The sequence below is a fragment of the Salvia splendens genome, chromosome 9, assembly GCF_004379255.2.
Source record: "Salvia splendens isolate huo1 chromosome 9, SspV2, whole genome shotgun sequence".
Lineage (NCBI taxonomy): Eukaryota > Viridiplantae > Streptophyta > Magnoliopsida > Lamiales > Lamiaceae > Salvia > Salvia splendens.
The window spans coordinates 18,918,071-18,940,644 of NC_056040.1; the positions used below are offsets into that span (position 1 = coordinate 18,918,071).

General features: G+C 42.2%; 1 protein-coding gene and 1 pseudogene across 1 annotated transcript; both read left to right on the top strand.

Annotated features, from left to right (window-relative positions):
* Positions 1-2,023: 2,023 nt before the first annotated feature.
* LOC121749255 (protein DETOXIFICATION 16-like) lies at positions 2,024-15,317 on the top strand. The gene is made up of 10 exons (XM_042143842.1): positions 2,024-2,033; positions 2,128-2,348; positions 2,802-3,346; positions 3,431-3,517; positions 3,591-3,618; positions 14,329-14,357; positions 14,510-14,748; positions 14,834-14,952; positions 15,047-15,133; positions 15,258-15,317. The coding sequence occupies exons 1-10, from the start codon at positions 2,024-2,026 to the stop codon at positions 15,315-15,317; spliced, it is 1,425 nt and encodes a 474-aa protein (XP_041999776.1).
* A 4,271-nt stretch (positions 15,318-19,588) lies between these two features.
* Positions 19,589-22,027, top strand: LOC121749256 (annotated as a pseudogene).
* Positions 22,028-22,574: the final 547 nt, after the last annotated feature.

A 22,574-nucleotide genomic window follows, 5' to 3' on the forward strand; every position in this document is an offset into this window, starting at 1 on the left:
GATTAATTTTTATACGATGTTGAAGTGCAACTTAATTGGTAACACGCTTTCATTCAATAGGTCGAAGGGTTTGAGTCATCACATGTTAGATGCAAAACAACTATTGATCTTTTAAAAGCAATACTTTCCATTGATCATAACAATAATTTTTATTCACAAAAATAATATAGAATAATTTTTATTCAAAATAATGATATTATATATTAAAATAATTTTATTAGTAAGAAGAATAAGTTTTTTAGTAAAAAACACAAACTTTTACTCAAAAGAATTATAATTTTTGTCATATGGAGTAATTTTAATGTATAAAAGTAATAGAGTAACTTTTATAAATAAAGTAGTAAATTATATTTTCAAGAGCAATCATTTTTAATTTTACATATTAAAAATTATATGAGCTCTTTCTCGTATAACATATGTGTATTTTGAAAATTATTATTTAATTGATAAATTTTATACAGTTATTAAAGAATAAAATAAATCAAATTGTCGCACCATTTCATAAATTATAATTAAGATGTTAAATACTCTAACTAAAACTATGGATACATTAAATACTAGCTAATTTAATTTTCATATGCTATCTTTCTAAAATAACATTAGGGTATATAAATCAAAATATAAATTATACTGATGGCAAAGTGACATAAAACATTATGACATAGAGACATTACGTCTATATATCACTATCCTTGTAATAAATTGTTCCTTACTCATTTCCTCTGTCTCTCGAAAATTGACATGACACTTAGATTTAAATTTAATGGAGTATTTAATGCTTTTGATATGATATTTATATTTTCATTATCATCTTTTTGATAAGTCAACTTGCAGAGTTGATTAGTCCATAGTTTATGGTTGATGAGAAAAGTAGTTGAAATAATAAAAGTGTTCATCCTAAAACTAATTGGTGATAGGAGGAGGGGCCCATGAAACTTATATACTAGTTTCAGTTTTCTCTTGACACCGATGTGAGACAGTTATATGTTATATTTTTAGTTTCAATTGCCAACACCCTCCCTCAAACCCTTCAAGGTGAACTGGGTTGGACTTTTTTCTAATCGATTGGACAATCGGCCCAATTTTTTTCGATCGGTTGGACCACTTGGCCCAAATTTTTAAGTCCAGATATACTGCTGGGTCAGTCATTTTTTCGGTTTCGGCCCAGATATACTGCTGGGTCAGTTAAATTTGACCCACAGTCGGTGACCCGCTCTGATACCATGATAGAAATCCATGGGTTCCATTCTAAAACCAATTGGTGATAGGAGGAGGGACCCATGAGACTTATATACTAGTTTCAGTTTTCTCTTGATACTGATGTGGGACAGTTATATGTTATATTTTTAGTTTCAATTGCCAACAAGAAGATATGAAGTAAAAGGAGTAGTGAAATAAAAGAATGGGCCGTTGTTATGTCCCAAAACAGCTACTAGTTGCCGACTGTAAGATTAGACTCATACGAAATGATAACCCGCAGATAGTAAATAATGTTAGTGAAAAAAGTTACTAGTACTAGTAAAAAATTTGATTTTGTTTTGAATTTTTTATTTCAAAGCGCATCAAATAAATTACTCCATATGGCTCTTTGTCGCTATGTGTATAGTGGAGGAGTACATAATAAAAAGGTTAGATTTGTCGTTTACATATCGTTTTGAAAAAAGACAAGGATTGATGTGATTAGTTTAATTTTATTTAACCTGCCATCATTTACATATCGAATACTACTAATATTTTATTCAAATATTTTAGTCAAGAGTCATCGCTAGCGCTCTACTAATACTTTCCTTCTACAGAGAAAATTTGTGAAATGCTACTCCCTATCATCCGGCCATAATTGAAGCATTTCTTTTAAACATGAAATTTAAGAAAATACTTAGAGAATTAAGTGGAAACAAAATAAAATAAGAAAACAAATTTGTCGGAAAAAGAAAATAACTCATTCTAAGTGGAACATATATGGTGGAAAGAGGGAACAACAATATACTCCATATAGCACCACTTATATAAGTAAATTTCAATAATGTATGCAAGTCTGATTTGCAGCCATTTTCAATAGAGAGTGAGAGAGAGATGGAGAGTAGTAGTACTTCTTTTCACTGAGGAGTCCACTGACTCAAAGCTCAGAAAAGATATATGGTCCCACTCCCATCGTTGAAAGCAAAGAAGCATTCTTGGAGGAAGTTAGAAAGCAATTATGGCTGGCTGGACCTCTGATTTCAGTTTCTTTGTTGCAGTTTTGTTTGCAGCTAATTTCAGTTATGTTTGTGGGCCATTTGGGTGAAGTTGCTCTTTCTAGTGCCTCCATCGCCACCTCCTTCGCTTCTGTCACCGGTTTTAGCTTGCTCGTAATAACTACTACTACTACTACTACTAACCTCTCTCTCTCTCTCTCTTTATTATTGCTTATACCTTTCCCTTATTTCTTTTGACATCATGTTGCAACTGGATATGAACTACTCTATGTTTTCATCCAAATGCACTCTAATTAGGGATTACTAAATTCTAATTGGATATTACTATTAGTGAGCCCTAACATAGATAGTTGCATCCAGATGCATACAAATGTTTTTTTCAAAGGATTTATGACATGTCAACTCAGTGAAGTACTTATGCTTTTACACAAGATAGTGATCGGATTTGTTTCCTTAAATAAGACAGTGATTGCATAAATCTTGGTTTCCAAACATGCGCCTAAATGAGTTATCTATCCTACCAAACATGCGCTTAGATTACAAAAGTAATCCTCCTCTGTGTTGTACCTATACCCCTCTAGTTTGATGTATGTCCTACTCAACTAGATGGGAATGGCGAGCGCTTTAGACACACTGTGTGGTCAGTCCTATGGAGCCAAGCAATACCACATGCTCGGAATCCACTCTCAAAGAGCCATGTTTGTTCTTCTCCTTGTCTGCATACCTCTCGCCCTAGTCTGGGCCAACACCGGTCCCATCCCCGAAGCATTAGGCCAAGATCCCTCCATCTCCATGGAGGCCAGGACCTATGCTCTCTACATGATCCCCTGTGTCTTTGGATACGGAATACTGCAATGCCAAGTCAGGTTCTTGCAGACTCAGAGCATCGTGTTCCCAATGATGATAAGCTCCGGAATCACAACTGTGCTGCACCTCGTTGTCTGTTGGATTCTTGTGTTCAAGTCCGGACTTGGTAGCAAGGGAGCTGCTTTGGCTAGCTGTGTATCCTACTGGCTCAATGTTATGCTTCTCTCTCTTTATATCAAGTTCTCTCCGTCTTGCTCCAAGACATGGCCCGGATACTCAAGAGAAGCTCTTCAAGATGTCCTAAATTTCATCAGACTCGGCCTCCCTTCTGCACTGATGGTTTGGTGAGTGATCAGTCGTAGAGCAAAATACCCGCCAACCGAATATCCAAAGTGTTTTTTTCATGGAATGTTTGGTGTTTTGAACAGCTTGGAGACTTGGTCTTTTCAGATGATGGTACTGCTGTCTGGTCTGCTTCCGAATCCGGCACTGGAAACATCTGTTCTTTCAATCTGGTAGATTTTTTGTTCAAGTTATGAGAGAATAATATCACTTTGTGTGTGACTGATGTTTTCTTGTTTTCAACAGCCTTAATACGTCTTCGACGGTTTGGATGATACCTGATGGGGTACGGACTAAACAAGCCCAACAGCAGTGACGGCCCATCAGCCCAAAGCCCAAGGAAGAGTATCAGTTCGGCATTACCAAAGATTTCGGCCCTAGCCTACAGCTCGGTAAAAGCCGACCAGTCAAGCTCTACTCTCAGATCGGCTAAAGCTGCTCGGCAATAGTTCAGCAGTTCGGTCTCAGTATTCGACCGAACTGGAAGATAGTCAACTCATGCAGGATCACATGCAGGATAGTTCGACCGAACTGGGAGATAGTGGACCCATGCAGGACCTCCACGACATCCACGACATCCACGACATACTTAGTGGTGATGTAAGCCACGACCTAGTTAGTGGTGATGTAAGCCACGACCTAGTTAGTGGTGATGCAAGCCACGATCTTAGTTCAATGTATAAATTGAACTTAGATCAGAAGGAAAAGTTAAGCTCTCTAGACATAAAAGATCATATAGCAAGTTTGTATTGTAAGCTGTAGAAAACAGATCAAGCAATACAACTCTGCCCTCTTTTCTTCCCGTGGACGTAGATTTACCTCAGTAAATCGAACCACGTAAATCTCTGTGTCGTGATCTGTATTTTCCTGCATTCATCACTATCAAAAATTCGCCAAACCATCACTGGCGCCGTCTGTGGGAAACAGAGAACCAAATTTGTGATAAAGCGAATTTCTGACCCCTTTTTCCACCCCAAAAAAATGCATACCAGATCACATACTACCCGTAATACCGTTCGTGAAAACCATGAGGAAGCTAGTCCAGCCCGCAGGTCCGGAAAACAGCCTCGGGAGACATCTACTTCCAGTTTTCACGATGAAGGAACAAGCCGCTCAAAAGGTCCACACACCGAGTCTTCCCAGCAGCCTGATTTGAATGAGGCTGTCAAGCTGTTCTTGGCTGAGAAGCAGGATGAGTTCTTAGCCTTCCTGCAAAAAAGCCAAGAGCCAAAGACGAAAACGGTGGATTCTCCTTCCTCATCCAGACATGAAAGTCACTACCGCAGTAGTGCCGTGTCTTCCAGGAAGAAGAATCCTCAACCCCGACATGTTCCTGTTCCTCCTCGGTACCGGAATCACAGGAGATCTCCATCTCCTCCATACCGAAGAGATGTCGGGTTCGCCATGTACGGAGCATTGAAGACTCCGTTCTCGGACGATATCACCCGAACTCCCTTGCCACAGAACTACCGAACTCCGTCGATGACTTATGACGGGTTAGTGGATCCTCATGATTTCTTGGGACGCTATCAGTATAACATGGCGAACCAGGGTCTCAATGAGGTCCATATGTGCAAGCTGTTTCCCGAGCTGCTTATCGGGAACGCAAGAAGGTGGTTCGATAGCCTCCCCCAAGGCAGCATTAGATCTTACCGAGATCTAATGGATGCTTTCCACAGGAGGTTCTTTCAGAAAGCGGAAGCCCGAATCACTTCGGCTCAGCTGCTTTCTATACGTCAAGATCGCGACGAAAAGATCAGCGACTTCATGACGAGATTCCACAAGGAATGCCTACAAGTAGATGATCTCAACGATCTACTTGTCATTTCGGCATTCCAAAATGGAATCCTGCCCGGAGCTCTCTACAGAAAGCTCGTGGAATGCAGTCCGCAAACAGCTCAAGAGATGTGGGACATTGCGGACCAATTCTCCCGTGCCGATGAGGCAGACCGTCGCAAACGGTCTTTAGACAGCTCATCCCGAGGAGACAGGAGGAAGCCCGATCATAGCGATCAGGGACAAACTCGCCGAACTCCTTTTGGCGATCAGGGACATCCTCGCCGAACTCCTTTTGAAAGGATTCAAAGGACTCCGGTGCAAGACCGATTGGGGCCACGTCTCAATCCTGAGAAGCCGCCCGCTCAGTTCGTACCATTGAACAAGTCAAGAGCGGAAATTTTCGAACTGCATTCCGATATGTTCGAAAAACCAAAGCGGATGACGAAATCGGCCGCGCGTCGACCTCAGGATCAATATTGCTCCTTCCATCAAGACCACGGTCACGATACCGAGGAGTGCCGACATTTGGCTGCAGGTATTGATACTCTTGTGAAAGCAGGGACATTAAAAAAATACCAAAGCAAGCAGCCGAAAAAGAACAAAAAGCAGAGAGGTGCGAACTGCGCTCCTCAGGATCCGAAAAGGCAACAGGATCCCGAAGACGATGACGAGCAGCAATATGATGGAGTAATCCTGACTATTGATGCTCTCCCTGCCGGGAAGACTAAATCGTCCCTGAAGTCAGAGCGCAGAGGCTCCAATCGAGAGGAGCCAACGCATAAAAGGCTGAAGCAGGACGAAGTGATTACATTTTCAGATGCAGATTCCGTCCCGGCCATCTCTCCTCATCAAGACGCTATTGTCATCCAAGCCGGAGTGGCAAACAAACTGATCCACAGAGTGTTTGTGGATACAGGAGCGTCAGTCAGCATTCTTTTTAAAGAATGTTTCGATAAACTAGAAGTGGATCCAGCTCGGCTTAGTCCGGCACCACTTCCTCTGAAAAGTTTCGCCCAGGAGGACACCCGCCCTGAAGGTATTATCAGCCTTCCGATCACGGTGGGAAAAGCGCCTACAAGCTCCAGTACGATGATCGAGTTCTTTGTGGTAAAAGCTCGGTCTCCGTACAACATCATCCTGGGAAGAGACTGGCTCAACGCAGTTCGGGCCGTTTGCTCTACTTATCATCTCACCATCAAGCTCCCCACTAAAGGGGGGATAGCGGTCATCCGAGGTGATCAAAAGAGAGCAAAAGAGTGTCTGCAGATTGCGCTTAAAAGTGCCGAGCAATCAGATCGGCATCATCAAGCATAGCAATCACAGCAGCCGGAGTCAGAGGCAAGCGAAATGACCGAAGTCACACCAGAGCCGAACTCAATGACCGTTCTGTTGCCGGAGTCAGAGGCAAGCGAAATGACCGAAGTCACACCAGAGCCGAACTCAATGACCGTTCAGTTATACGAAGATGATCCATCCAGAACGGTCAAGATCGGTTTCGCGGGAACGCCTCTACTCCGAGAAAAGACCATCCAGCTCCTCAAGGAGTACAAAGATGTCTTTGCATGGTCTCCGTTGGACATGACCGGAGTGCCCTCTGAGGTAATCACTCATCGGTTAAATATTGATCCATCAGTCCGGCCTATAAAACAGAAGCAAAGACTCTTTGCGGCAGAAAGAAATCAAGTCATCCATGACGAAGTCCGCCAATTACTGAAAGCGGATGTATTATTCGAGGTGAAATATCCCTCTTGGGTGGCCAATCCTGTGATGATCAAGAAAAAAGAAGGAGGATGGCGGATGTGCATAGATTTTACCGATCTAAACAAGCACTGTCCTAAAGATTGCTATCCCCTTCCGAACATAAACAAAAAAGTAGAAGCTTTGATCGGCTTCGAAATTTTCTGTTTTCTTGATTTATACAAAGGCTACCACCAAGTCTTAATGGATGAGAATGATGCTCCAAAAACGGCTTTCATTACTGACTTCGGCATCTTTGCTTATAAAAAGATGCCGTTCGGTTTAAAGAATGCCGGAGCCACATATCAAAGGATGGTAGATAAGCTTTTTCGGCATTTGATCGGAAAGGAGGTTGAAGTGTATGTTGACGACATAGTCGTTAAAAGCAGAAGCACTTCGGAGTACGAAGACAATCTCAAGTCCACTCTCGACGTGCTCCGAAAAGCCAACCTCAAACTCAATCCCCAAAAATGTACCTTTTTGGTAGATTCGGGAAAATTTCTAGGTTGTTGGGTTTCAAAGGAAGGACTCAAGGCAAATCCGCTTAAAGTTCAAGTTATTCAGAACATGGCAATGCCGAAGTCCATACATGATGTGCAAAGGCTAACTGGATGTCTAGCCGCACTGAATAGATTCCTTTCCCAAGCAGCCGAAAAGCAAATGCCATTCTTCAAAGTATTAAAGAAGGCACCAAAGTTTGAGTGGGGAGTCGAGCAGAAAAAGGCTTTTGACGAGCTCAAAAGTTATTTAGCCGAGCTTCCTATTCTCTCTGCTCCAACAGATGCTGAAGTGATATTCTTATACTTAGCGGCATCGGATCAAACCATTAGCGCGGTGCTCGTACGAGAAGAAGGCCTAAAGCAGCTTCCCATCTACTTTACAAGCCGAGCATTAAGAGGTCCAGAAACAAGGTATCAACCTCTGGAAAAAATTGCTCTGGCGTTAGTAAATGCAGCAAGGAGACTGCGGCCATACTTCTATGCTCACAAGGTATGCGTCTTAACCGATCTGCCACTTCGGCAAGTTTTAACCAAGCCAGAAGCATCAGGCAGAATCGCCAAATGGGCCATAGAGTTGGGAGAACACTCAATCGAATACCTACCTCGGAAAGCCATCAAGGGACAAGCCTTGGCAGATTTTTCTTGCAGAAGCAAAGTTCGATCAAGCAATCCCTGTCATTGCCGAACAGAAAAATTCTACCAATGCCGAACTAGCACAGCCCCTGGAATCCGAAGTAGAGCCACCGGACTGCTGGAGCGGATTCGTAGATGGAGCTTCGAATAAAACGGGAAGTGGAGCTGGTATTTTACTTATCGCTCCCGACGGACACGAGGTAACTTACTCACTTCGGTTCTTATTCCCAACTACTAATAATGAAGCCGAATACGAAGCTCTCCTTGCCGGACTCAAGCTAGCGCAAAGTCTATTTATCAAGTCTCTCAAAATCCATTGTGATTCACAAGTCGTAGTGAATCACATGTTGGGTACAAGTGAAGCCCGTGATGAGAGGATGAGGAAATATTGGGACAAAGCGCAAAGCATTAGCCGAAGTTTCTCTTATTTTCGGATAATCCGCATTCCCAGAGCGGAAAACAGCCGAGCAGATATTTTAAGTAAGTTAGCCTCATATCCAAGTTCAAAGGTGGAGGAATTGATGCACAGAAGCATTGATGAAGCCGAGGTACTTTCAGTAGCCAGCTCGCCGAACTGGATGACGCCGATCTTACAGTATCTAGATCAAGGACAACTGCCCGAGGATAAGAGAGAAGCTCGGAAAATCACATGCCGAGCCCTTCGGTACGAACTTCATGGAGGAGTCCTATACAGAAAGTCATACCTTCAGCCGTTATTGCGATGTGTAGGGCCAGAAGAGACGGACTACATCCTTAGAGAAGTTCATGAAGGATCTTGCGGTAGCCACATCGGAGCTAGAGCTTTAGCTAAAAAAGTTCTGAGATGGGGATATTATTGGCCAACTTTGGTACAAGACGCAGTGCAGCTCGTCAAAACATGCATGAAGTGCCAAATCCATGCAAATATCCCAAAGATGCCGCAGACCGATCTATATGCTATGCAAAGCCCTTGGCCTTTTATGCAATGGGGCATAGACATAGTGGGACCACTACCACAAGCTCCTCGGCAAATGAAATTCCTTATCGTTGCCGTGGATTACTTTACAAAGTGGGTAGAAGCTGAACCATTAGCTACGATAACGAGCTCGAAGGCACTGGATTTCGTCTGGAAGAACATAGTGTGCCGATTTGGTTTACCCCACATCCTCATTTCGGATAACGGGACTCAGTTCACCGACAAGACATTCAAGAATTGGTGCCAAGAGCTGAATATTCAACAGCGGTTCACTTCGGTCTCCCACCCACAAGCAAACGGACAAACGGAGGTAACAAACCGTATCTTGGTGAAAGGGTTGAAAACTCGGTTAGAACAAGCCAAAGGACAATGGGTAGAAAATCTCCCTCAAGTCCTATGGTCTTACCGAACTACACCCAAAGCTTCCAACGGTGAAACTCCGTACAGTCTGGTGTACGGCGCTGAAGCCGTGATTCCGGTTGAGATCGGCGTACCCAGTCCCCGAACTCTAAATTTCTCCTCAGAAATGAATGATGACGGACTGAGAGCCGAACTAGATCTGGCCGAAGAAAGAAGAGAATTGGCCTGCATAAAAGCAGCCAAGTACAAGGAGCAAGTAGCCCGGTATTATAACCAAAGGGTGAAAAAGCTGCAATTTCAAGTGGGAGATCTCGTCTTGAGAAACAACGAAGTAAGCCGAGCAGAAAAGCTGGGCAAGCTCGAACCCACATGGGAAGGTCCATATCGGGTGTCAGAAGTCCTCGGCAAAGGGTCTTACAAATTGACTCACATGTCAGGAGAACAAGTACCCCGAACATGGCACATTTCCAACCTCAAGAAGTTTCATTTGTAAGAGACAGTCCGGTCAGTCCGTCTTGTGTCTAGTTCAGTCCTAAGGCTATGTGCGTTTTTGTCTCTATGTGCTTTTTATTTGTCTAGGTGTGTTTTGTCTGTCTATGTGCGTGTCGTCTCTTACAAATGTTGCTGAGGTATCTTGTTCTTCGAAGGCTGATCCCCTTTTTAGAACATATATAAGCCTACGATTGTGAGTCCAAGCTTCTAAAGAGGATACAAGACCACAATTCGGCTTAAGAAACAAGCAGTTCGTCTGAAACGAACTGCAACAATAAGCCAACGATTGTGAGTCCAAGCTTCTGAAGAAGATACAAGACCACAATTCGGCTTAAAAAAAACAAGCAATTCGTCTGAAACGAACTGCAACAAATGGATAGTCCGATCCACGCGATAAAACTCGCCGAATTAGGACAAGGGAAAGTCCGATCCAAGCGATAAAACTCGCCAAATTAGGACACAAGCTTAGTCCGGTCAAAGATGTTTATTTCATCAGACCAAAGACGAGTCCGGTCAAAGATGTTTATTTCATCAGACCAAAGACGAGTCCGGTCAAAGAAGTTTACTTCATAAGACCGAGGACAAGTACGATGAAATTTTTTCGCTAAGCTGTAAATACACAGTGTTAGAAGCGAAAACAAAATTTCATTTTTCAAATCTTGTTCGGCACACAACTCCGCTACCCTACGAGATGGCGTTACGCTATTACAAAGGACTATTCTACTGTCCAGGGTTGCTAAAGTTGAGCCACCTATTCACAAAATCCTCGTGAAGCCGAGTTCGGGCGTTCTCGGCAGCTGAAGAATAAGCAGGTCGACGAGATGCTCTAATCGACCTACCGCCTCTTCCCTGAGCCCAGGAAGCTCTAGCACCTCGGCGGCGAAGAGTCTCTTCACGAAGCATTTGTTGATCTTGCTCACTCATAACCACAGCTCCTCTGCGAACTTCAGTCCGTCCTCGACTTGACGTCTCTGGTTGTCCCTGAGTTCGTTGCTGACTTGGAGTAGGGTTTTGAGCAAGTGAATCAGAGGCTTGAGTTGGAGTACTAGCATCTGTTGGCGGGAAATGCCTGAGGAATCTCTCAATTGAGGGACGCCGGGAAAGAACTATGTCGTACCGAGAAGCCCAGCGCCGCAATGATTTCACGACTTGTTGGCAAGCCGAGCTCTCCAGCGCATTGTTCCTCCGGAGTACATTATATTCCTCCCACAGTTCGTCAACTCGTTCCTGAACTTCAGAGATGGTCATTCCCCCGCGCCTGCAGATGAAATCCTCATACGCAGTCCTCTCAGCGACGGCGGTATTCAGCTCGGCCTCCAGATCTTTCTTTTCGGACTCTAAGTCCTTATTGTCGGCCTCCAGCTTCACTGAACGAGCCAAGAGTTCGTCATTCTTCACCTGGTCAGCTATGGCTCTTTTCTCAGCTTCGTCTAAAGCCGAAGAGTACAGCCGCTTCCAGTGAAGTACCTCCAGCTCCTTAAGAGTTCAGAATATAGAGCAGCTATGTCAGTTCGGCATTTCAGATTACTGAGCAGGTAGTAAACCACAACAGGAGTAAAAGAGAGTACGAAAGGCTATACGAAGACACAAGAGCAGAAAGAAGAATTTTTTCATTCATAAGAAAAAATTTTTTCTACACAAGGGCTTCAAGGCCGTTTTACAAGAAGGAAGAAACTAAACTAAGAGAAGGGAGACGAAATCATACTCCGCCAGCTTCGTCTCCGCCTTCTCGGTGAGGTTCAGCTTCCTTCTCCTTATCTGCTTCAGCTTCAGCCTCGGCCTCCCTGCTCTCCCCAGCCTGTTCGGCGCCACCGTAGCCGATCTGCTGCGCCTCCTGCTCGGCCTGCTCATTGCCGGTCTGCCGCTCATGCTGCTCGGTCTCACCCTCTCCATGGAAAATTGGAGCGGGTGAAACTGACCCTATGGAGGCAAAGATAGCCTCCATGTTCTCATCGCGGTCAGCTCGGCAACTACGAACTTGGTCTGCAGAAAGCAGGACCGAGGACGAAGCAAGCTCCTCAAGCACCGGCAGACTCTGAAGCCGAGCTGCTATCTCTCGGCCGTACAGCGGCAGGATGACTTCGGGACCCTGCTCGGCTTTATCGGTCATCAGTTTCAGCAGATCACCGACAAAGGCTGAAAATTGGTTGCTCAGAAAGAGTTTCTCCGCGAAAGCACGGAGAACCTCCCCTTGGGCAACCACGGCGGCAGCATCCCTCCGTTTTGTCTGCTCTCGCTGAATGACGAGCTGGTTTTTGGCAAACTGAGCTTCATCCTGGGCCGAAATCCTAGCAGCTCTAGCTTTCTCAAAGTTTGCCTCAGCCTGCTCGGCCCGGTGACAAGCAGCCGCCAACTTCCTCTGCATCTCAGCATAGTCGTTGGACGCTTTGGAGAGTTCGACGGCGACGAGCTTGGAGAGCATATCGTTCCTCTGAAAATGGAAAAAAGAAAAAAGTCAACAGAAGGGCTACAAAAAATACAGAGAAAAAAAGCAAGGCCAGAAAATCAAGAAGAAAGTTCACCTCGGCGAAGTCCGTGGGCCATAAAAATGGCTCACAGATATGCTCCGAAGGAGGCGCCAAGACCACGTCTTTCTCTGGCGCTCTTGGCGGCTTCTGGGCCTTCCCCTTCCCCTTTGCCGAAGTCGACTCCGGCTTCTTCGGATCCGAAGAGGTTTTTTGCCTCTTCGGAGTCCTCTCGGCATCAGACGCCGAGCTAGTGGTTTTCGGCCTCTCCGGCTCCTTGGACTCCGAAGATTTGCGGCTCAGCTTATTCAATATGTTCACTACCGAAAAACAAGGAAACAAGGTTAGTTTTCGCCGCTAAAGCAGTAAGGCATAAAAAATAAATCCTCACCCTCAGTCTCTTCGTCCGAAGACGAGATATTGAACACAAGGTCGCCCTTGACGAGCTCAGTTTCCGAGTATTGTTTCCTAATCATAGGAATCTTATTGAGCTCGCCCTCGAGCTCGGCCAACGGTTCTAACCGAGGATGGGGAATCACGGACTTCGGCCCTCTCCAAGGAAAGCCCGGAGCCGAAGTCCTATTATAAAAAAAGAAACGGTTTTGCCATTTCGGCCACTTGGTTTTGCAGAAGGCCCTAAAAGGCTGTAAAGGGATCAGGTAAAACCAAGATCCCTTCCTCTTAAACTGGAAAAAATTAAGGATTGCCCGCAGAGACAGATCCTTATCTAGCCTACGGAGTTCGGCAGCAAAAGCCGACAAGTGCCTCCAAGAATTCGGAGTCACCTGACCTAAAGGGAGTTGAAAAAAATCAAGAAGCTCTACAAAAGGTGGGGGAAGAGGGAAACGAAGCCCGCATTCTAAGCAGGCTTCGTAAACGGTGGCATAACCCTCCGGCGGGTCGTTAGCCCTATGATCATCGTCGGGAACCACCGCCTTCCCCCCGGGAAGAAGATATTTTTCGTGTAGAGATATCACGGTGTCCTTACTCAAGACGCTGTGAAAGTATTCTACAGTCTTCTCCCCGGACTCTTTCCGGCTAGAAGACCCCTTGCCCCCTTTCCTACCGCTACCTAACTCAGAAGAAGAAGAAGAAGACATAGTTCTTACTCTTCGAAAGTCTGAAGAAATTCTCAAAAAATTCTTGAAAGCAGAAGAAGATTTTTACGCGAAGAAGATAGAGTGCAGAAGAAGCTATAGCAAAAGTGTTCAACTGATGAAGAAAGGACGTATTTATCAGATTCGGAGAAGATTTCAAAATCATCGCACCGTTTCGAATCCCACCTTTTCAGGATTCAACGGCCGGATTTTACTGTCGCATTTAATGCAGTCACGCGCAAGGCACGTCCCCTAACGTCAGCCTTCCCCGTACCTTTATCCAGAATGCCGAAGTGACTCGCTTCGCCGAAGTGATTCACTTCGCTTTTCGGGGGGGGTAGTGATGGGGTACGGACTAAACAAGCCCAACAGCAGTGACGGCCCATCAGCCCAAAGCCCAAGGAAGAGTATCAGTTCGGCATTACCAAAGATTTCGGCCCTAGCCTACAGCTCGGTAAAAGCCGACCAGTCAAGCTCTACTCTCAGATCGGCTAAAGCTGCTCGGCAATAGTTCAGCAGTTCGGTCTCAGTATTCGACCGAACTGGAAGATAGTCAACTCATGCAGGATCACATGCAGGATAGTTCGACCGAACTGGGAGATAGTGGACCCATGCAGGACCTCCACGACATCCACGACATCCACGACATACTTAGTGGTGATGTAAGCCACGACCTAGTTAGTGGTGATGTAAGCCACGACCTAGTTAGTGGTGATGCAAGCCACGATCTTAGTTCAATGTATAAATTGAACTTAGATCAGAAGGAAAAGTTAAGCTCTCTAGACATAAAAGATCATATAGCAAGTTTGTATTGTAAGCTGTAGAAAACAGATCAAGCAATACAACTCTGCCCTCTTTTCTTCCCGTGGACGTAGATTTACCTCAGTAAATCGAACCACGTAAATCTCTGTGTCGTGATCTGTATTTTCCTGCATTCATCACTATCAAAAATTCGCCAAACCATCAATACCTTTTGGGCTCAGTTGTGTTGTAAGGTAATCAAATATGATCCATTGTTGAAGATTGTATGTTAAGAATGAAATTTCAAGAATATGTTGGCTATCACATTCCAACATATGTTCATCTCTTTTTAATGTTCACTCTCGACCATAGTTCAAGTCTTTCGATCTTTTCTGATGAATGGCAGCACACGGATATCAAACGAGCTTGGTGCCGAGAAGCCACAAGCAGCTCGTCTAGCTCTGCACGTGGTGCTAGTAATGGCACTCACGGAGGGCGTTGTACTATGGCTGGTTCTTGTTTTAATACGCAATGTGTGGGGATATGCTTACAGCAATGAGGCAGAAGTTGTGACATATGTAGCTACAATGATGCCTATTCTTGCTACCTCCGACTTGATAGATAGCCTCCAGTCAGTTCTATCAGGTATCAACCACTCTACCACGGAAGTAATGAAATATGAAAATGGTGGTGCCAAAATTGAGGGTGCTGGTGTTGTTGGTGTGTGCAGGGGCCGTTAGAGGATGCGGATGGCAGAAAATTAGGGCGTGCATCAACCTCAGATCGTATTATCTTGTGGGCATCCCTGTATCCATCTTGCTAGCGTTCGTTGCGCATGTAGGAGGAAAGGTGTGGATTTGAAAGATGGGTATGGATATACTATCATATAAGGTTGAGTATTGTGACTCATGAAATATTGGATTGTTTGTTTGGTGCATTTTAGGGTCTGTGGAAGGGGATTATATGCGCGCTGTTGGTGCAAGTCGTTTGTTTTTCGATCATCATGTTTCGGACTAACTGGGAACTTCAAGTAAGATGAATTTAGATATTTTTGTTTATAGAATTTCATCCCTAGATAGGTTATCTACCCTACCAAACATGCGCTAAGAGTGATGTTTTGTTTATTCTTTAATTTGTGTTGTTTGTTTGTGTAGACAAACAAGGCCAGAGAAAGAGTCTATAGCTCCACCATTCCAGTGGAGGCATTACGGTGACGATGATGCCGGACCGCTACTCGGCTACTCTCGCAACGCAGCGGGCTACACCGGGCACCCCAACTTGCGTTTCATCACCCATCTTTTTTTTAGCTTGCGTGTCTCCTATCAAGTTAAAATATACCCATTCGCCTCCTCCAATATTAGTCTGGCAAGTAAAAAATACATATTAGATTTTTCGTCGTTAAGGTCGCGTTCTTGGACGACAGTAATAATATCCGTCAATTGTCGTAATCATCTCCTTATACTAGACCAAGTCTCGGCAGTCCCTTGTGCCCTACCTTCGAAAGAGCAAGCCGCACTAAGAAATGACAAATCTTCATGCTCACATAGAACGAAGTCCCTCCGTCTGTCAATAGATGTCCCATTTTTTTACAGGATTGGGTTTTAAGAAGTGACTTTATGAAAAAAAAAGTGATAGAAAAAGTTTGTGGCAACTTTTTTTTATAACAAAGCATAAGGTCCACTTCCTAAAAATAGTAAAAATGAAATGGGACATTTATTGGCGAACAATAAAAAAAGAGAAATTAGGACATTTATTGGTGGACGGACAAAAAAAAAGAAATGGAACATTTATTGGTAGAAAGATCAAAAAGAAAATGAAACATTTAATAGCGGACGGACGAAGCACTACTTAATAAGCAACGGTGGACATGTTATTTTTCATACTCCCTCTGTCCCATAGTAGTGGAGTCATTTTGCTATTTTGGTACGTTCCATAGTAGTAAAGTTATTTCCCTTTTTAGTAAAAGTTAACACATTTCTTCTCACTTACTTTACTCTCTCTTACTTTATTCTCTTTTCATCTCTCTACCTTTTTTTCATTTTCTACTTTATTATTTCTTTACTTAACTCACATTACACAATTTTTCTTAATCTTCATGTCGAAAAAAAATTTCTTCACTACTATGGAACGGAGGGAGTATTTATTAATATCAAAGAATGTGTTATTTAATTGGTAGAATGAAACTATAGGTAGTGATAAAATGCAAACTCTATATATTGTACAATCTCCAAACTATGATCTAGACCTTTAGAAAATGTCAACATATGACAAAATAGTAGCAACAAAAAATGTCAACACACTGTCAACACAACATCAACCGTTGACACAGTGTTGATATTTTTATGTTGCTACTATTTTGTCATCTATTAATATTTTTAATGATATAGATTCTAGTTTAAAGTTTATACAATATTTAGAGTTTACATTTGATTACATCCCATGAAACCATTATACAAAAACCTTTAAGATTCCAATTTTATTTATTTTTAAATCTTTTTTGAACTAATTCCCCTTCCTTACATATTTTGAAGGGGGCAGCCCAACTGCATTGAAAGTCATACTACACCTAAAACTCAAAGTAAACTAATTCATAATTAAATAATTAATTATGGACGAATCCAATTGAGTTCAATAATTAATTATTTAAGTAATTACTAAAAGCATCCCTATCCGTGCCCTTGCCAACGAGCATGGATGTGGGCCCGGACCCACTTTTACTCCCTGCTCTTAGGCAAGAGCACAACACCCACATCCGTACTCTTCCGCAAGGACAAGCTCAAGGGTCCCACCATTCTATTATTCAATTTAAATAAAAACATTTGCACAAAATTAAAATGCATTAAAAATGTCCGGAATACTATTACATATTAAAAAAAATAAAAATTACATAATTAAAATCCTAAAAATTAAAAAGTACATAATTAAAATCCTAAAAATTAAAAATTACATAATTAAATTCATAAAATTAAAAAAATCCATTACTCGTGGCCGAATTTCGCCCAAATGTGTTTGATTAGGTCTTCTTGTAGCTCAATGTGGGCTCGGGTATCGCGCATTGTGTTCCTGGTTTCGATCCTCTCGCCCACCGTCGTATGCACACCTCGGCGTGGGGGAGACCTCGCGGTTGAGCTTCCGGCTTCATCCTCGGCGTGGGGGAGACCTCGCGGTTGAGCTTCCGGCTTCATCCTCGTCGTAAAAGCTAGCCGCCATCGGTCCTTCGTCAGCTATAATCATGTTGTGCAAGATAATACACGTGTACATGATGTCAACGATATTTTTCACGTACCACAGCCGAGACGGGGCCTTCACAATGTTGAATCGGGCTTGAAGGACCCCAAAAGCTATTTCGACGTCTTTCCGAGCGGACTCTAGATGCTGCGCAAAAAGAACCCGTCTCGGGTCTTGCGGGTTGTTGAGCGTCTTCACGAAAGTCGACCACCTTGGGTAGATACCATCGGCGAGATAGTAACCCATGTGGTATGCCTTTCCGTTGACGGTGAAGTCGATCGCCGGTGCTACACCATTCAAAACATCATTGAAGAGTGGTGAAAAATAGAGCACGTTCAAGTCGTTGTTGGATCCGGCAATACCAAAATATGCATGCCAAATCCATAGACAGTAGTCGGCGGCCTCTTCAAGGATAAGTGTTGGGCCGCCGCCTTTGTGGCCGCTTAAGTGTTGTCCCCTCCAAGCAGTCGGGCAATTCTTCCACCTTCAATGCATGCAGTCAATGCTGCCAAGCATACCAGGAAAACCATGGACTGTTTCGTGAATACGAAGCAACCGTTGGCAATCATCGGTGGTGGGTGCCCGAAGGAATTCCTCACCAAAAGCTGAACGAACGTCGTCACAAAAATTTTTAAGGCAAAGGATTCCAGTTGACTCACTAACATGCAAATACTCGTCGAAGAGGTCAGCCGTTTGCCCGATAGCAAGTTGTCGGATGGCACACGTACACTTATGCAACACCGAGAGACTTTGCCGACCGGTTGCGTCTGTACTTGTTTGAAAGTATTCAACATGAGCGGATAATGTGTTGACAATATGCATAAACAAGCGTTTTGACATGCGAAAACGGAGTCGAAAGTAATCTTCCGGAGATCGCGGCTGGTCGGAAAAATAGTCGGCAACGAGCCTTTTGTTGGCTCCCTCCCGGTCACGATGGATGTAGCAGCGAGTTGATCTAGTTAGTCGAGGAGGAGGGGCGGGGGTATTCGCGGTGACATAGGCTTCATAGGCGGCACGATATTGTTCATAGTATTCTTGTTCTTCGCGCTCCGCTTCCGCAATGAGCTTGGTGAAATCCATTTGAGAGGGTTTGAGTGAGAGAGGAAGATATAGATAAGTTGTATGAAAAAATATGAATGAGAGATGAATGGAAGATGATTTGATGTAAAAAATGGATGATGAATGTGTGTATTTATAGATGATTTTGGGGATAAAAAAATTTAAAAAAAAATTCAGAAAAACGGTAAAAAAACGACCATATTTTTGAGAATATGAAAATATATATTTTTTTAATTTTTGGTATTATTTTTTATTTAAAAATGGCCAATCGGAACATGTCACGTTAGTTGCTCGCTGGTATGGACGTGCTCGATGCATCGAGCAGCGCCGCGCCAGCGGCAAGAGCGCAGAAGCGAGCAGGCGGTGTCGCGCCGCTGGCACGGACGGACGTGTCTCCGTCACCGCTGCGGATGCTCTAATAACTTTCCCATTTGTCAACTCCAATGCCCTTTTCTTATCTACCCGCAAGAGAGAGAGAGAAATAAATTAAACAACAATGTATGTAAAACATAATGCAAATGTAGTAATACAAACAAGTACTAATAAACAATCGTTGGGGCCATTGACATTGTCATTGTCATTATTCATGAATTAATATACAAAAACAAAACATTTGCAAGCAAATGATTCCAATAGAGAGACACCACTAGTTGTAAATCGTATGAATTTTGAAAAAAGAGAAGTTTAAGTGTGAATAAATAGAATGGATGCAAAAGGCAATATTAGGAAGAAGTTTCAGTCAGTATGAAGGGAAAAGGATGGGATTGTGAGCTCTCATTTGTTGCTTTTTTATGGCATTCACTCTTTTCAAACCTTTTATTGCCAACTTACCCCTAATTAGTAAGTACATTTTTCACTTCAATGTCAAATTTTTCATTATTTCCTTCTCAATTGATGGATTGTTCTTTCGCAAAAATGTACTTACTACATGTTTCTTTATGCATAAGCATCCACTTCAACTGATTCTTTTCTATATACATAGAACCCTTTTCCATTTTAAGAATTATGATCAAATTAAAATCTCATTTTTTCTTGAAAGTACGAATCTTGCACTTAACTTATTGAACTCTAATAAATTCATAGTTGGGTCTAAATTTTGCTACTTTTACTCGGCTATCTTCATAATTAAATTTGCATGATTATGAAGAGCTAGAATAACATTTCTATAAGTTTTTCTGCAGAGGATTTTGAGATATCAATGGCATCTGGTCTCAAGATATTGATGAGCACACAAGAAATAAGCGAACCACCACAACCATGTAAGACTTCAATAATTAGTTCATTGTTTAAGATGATTATTTCGTAAATTGTTTATATTTGAAGTTGTGATTAATTGCTTGTAAGTGATTTTTTTCTGTTGATATAAACTAACCATTTTGTTTGTATGTGTGAGTGTGATTTACCTAATAAATTGGCCTCATTGTCGATCTCAACCAATTTAATGTGTCCAATTATTGAAAATACTCTAAATAAGAGGATTTTGTTTGACAAGTATTAATCATCTTCTCCACTTAATTCAAAAGAATGGTAGCCGGCACCTCACATCTTTATAGTCAAACGACTCAAACCACATCATTAAAACAATTTTGTCTCTTTTCACAAAAAAAAAAACCTTTGACCAGAGAGCTAACAATTATACAAATGTCAATTGTGAGAATAACTCGAATCGGATTTAGATTATGGAGTATATATGTACTCCATCTGGTCAACGAAAATTTTATCATATTATAGACAACACAAATTTTAATAAAATAATTAATTGTGTAGTGGATATTGTGATTTTAGTGGTGTCACTTCAAATATGTGACTATATATATTATGAGTCGTGCGAACCTTATTATTATAAAAGTGAAAATGGATAATTTTCTTTTGTGGACTGAGCATCGATCATGGCAACTTTTGCTAATTAGGATGTATTTGAATTGAAGTTTATCTTTCATTCGGATAAGAATACAACCAATTTGCAATAATACTTTTCTTGGTTTCCTATTTTTATATGTGGTGTTTAAATTGATGATATGTTTTCTATAGTCCTTAATAACACATGTTTGGTTTATTATTTAAAGCCATATTATGTAGGAAAAACAAAAACTATCCTCTGACTTGTTCTACATTTCCAAGACTGAGGGTTATATTAGTAATTCTAGACAATTTAAGATTGAAATAGTGTGTTGCATAGATAGCATAGATAAAACAGCCATTTGCAGCCTTAATTCAACAGGCCATTTCCCATTGAACGGGCCACACAGAAAATTTAACCAACAAATTACACACTAGATTAGGCCATTTAATGCACTCCAAATGTCCCTATCTAAGTTGTCGTATTGTCTACTACACAAAAGGCATATATGCCAGATTCTTCTTTTATCACAAAAGGCTAGCTAGGTCAAATTTTTATTTTTATTTCTTTTAGTAAATTTTATATATTGATTATAAATGTTACTAGTTATTATCTCATATCATAGTAATAAATTATAATTTTGAAACGAGTATTATTGAAATAATGAATCTATATGGTTCTGGACTGCTTCTAGGTAACATATAATATCTTTTCTTATTTCAGATAGTCATGTGAAGAGTGTAACACCACCAATCACTCAAAACCTAACCAATTCAAGATCACAAGTGTACGAAATAAATGGTGAGATTAGGGTCCATGGCAACTCATCCACCATATTCATACCCACAACTCAACACAACCTCCTTTTGGAACCTCAAACCCTACGCCCGAAATTTCGAGCAAAGCATAATGCAAAAGGATCAAAAATATCAACAACTCAACACAACCACCTTGCACCCGGCGATTCACGGCCCCGGCCGTCGTCTTCTCCACCGGAGGCTACCTCGGAAACCCCTTCCACGACTTCACCGACGTGCTCACCCCACTCTACTTGACCTCTCGGCAATTCAACACGACGGTAATCTTCCTCGTAGTTGACATGAATCCATGGTGGATTTCCAAATACAAACCAATCCTAAACATGTTGTCAAAATACGAAATTATTGACAAGGCCAGCCAAAATGAGGTCTTATGTTTCCCAAGAATTATCGCAGGGCTCAAATCTCACAAAGTGTTAAGCATAGATAAATCGATTTCGCCGAACTATTCAGTCACTCACTTCACCAAATTTCTCAAAGCCACATACTCATTGGTCATTGGAGAGAAGGTTTGTCGGTGGTTGCAAGAACAAGAGCCGGCGCCCTCGCCTGCTCATCCTCTCGAGGCAGAGGGCGCCGAAGGAACGAATACGATGTGGCTGAGCTGGCACGGAGCGTTGGATTCGACGCGAGCGTGAGGGAAATGGGAGGGGATGTTTAGTCGGTGGCGAGATTTGTGAACGACTTTGACGTTATGGTGGCGGTGCATGGTGCCGGGATGACCAACATGGTATTTCTTTCCGAAAATGCGACTGTGGTGCAGATTGTGCCGTTTGGAGTGAAGTTTAATGCGAAGGATTGCTTCGAAAACTCGTCGAGAGATATGAATTGAGATATTTGGGGTATAAGGTGGAAGTGAGGGAGAGCTCGTTGGTTGAGAAATATGGGGTTGGGAGTGAGGTGTTTGATCTTCAAAGTTTATATATCGTTCGGTTTATTTGGATGAACAAGATGTTAGTGTTGATTTGTTTAGGTTTAATTCAACTCTATTTGTAATAGTTAGTTAGGGTTTTTCTTGGTGGATAGGAATGTGTAAATTAAATTGAAATGTACTCCCTCCGTCCCCTAATAGGAGTCGCTCTTTGACCGGGCACGAGTTTTAGGAAATGTAGAGAAAAGTTTGTTGAAAAAGTTAGTGGAATGTGGGACCCACATTTTTATATTAGTTTTATAATAAAATGTAAGTGAAGTGAGTGAAGTGGAATGTGGGGCCTACTATCATTTATTGTAAAAATGAAGAGTGACTCTTAATGGGGGACGGCCCAAAATAGAAATTAGCGACTCTTATTCGGGGACGGAAGGAGTATGATGTTCCAATAATTAAATTACACTTTTCTTATTCCTCATTTTCTCAGTGCCTAAAAGCAAACGCAGCCTAATAAATATATTGAAATTTTATATTCCTAGAAGCTCTTATTTGTCACTAGATAATCACCCCAAATCTACACCTGAAAATTTAAAACCATTTAACTAGACAAATTAAAATCATTCTAAAAGACCAAAGAATGCAGATCTACAAAAAAGTG

Bases quoted from the DNA above. Each gene is read 5' to 3' on its own strand.
- LOC121749255 (XM_042143842.1), top strand. The intron at 2,349-2,801 runs GTAATAACTACT...CTACTCAACTAG, and splicing joins TCACCGGTTTTAGCTTGCTC to ATGGGAATGGCGAGCGCTTT. The intron at 14,358-14,509 runs GTAATCAAATAT...GATGAATGGCAG, and splicing joins GGGCTCAGTTGTGTTGTAAG to CACACGGATATCAAACGAGC.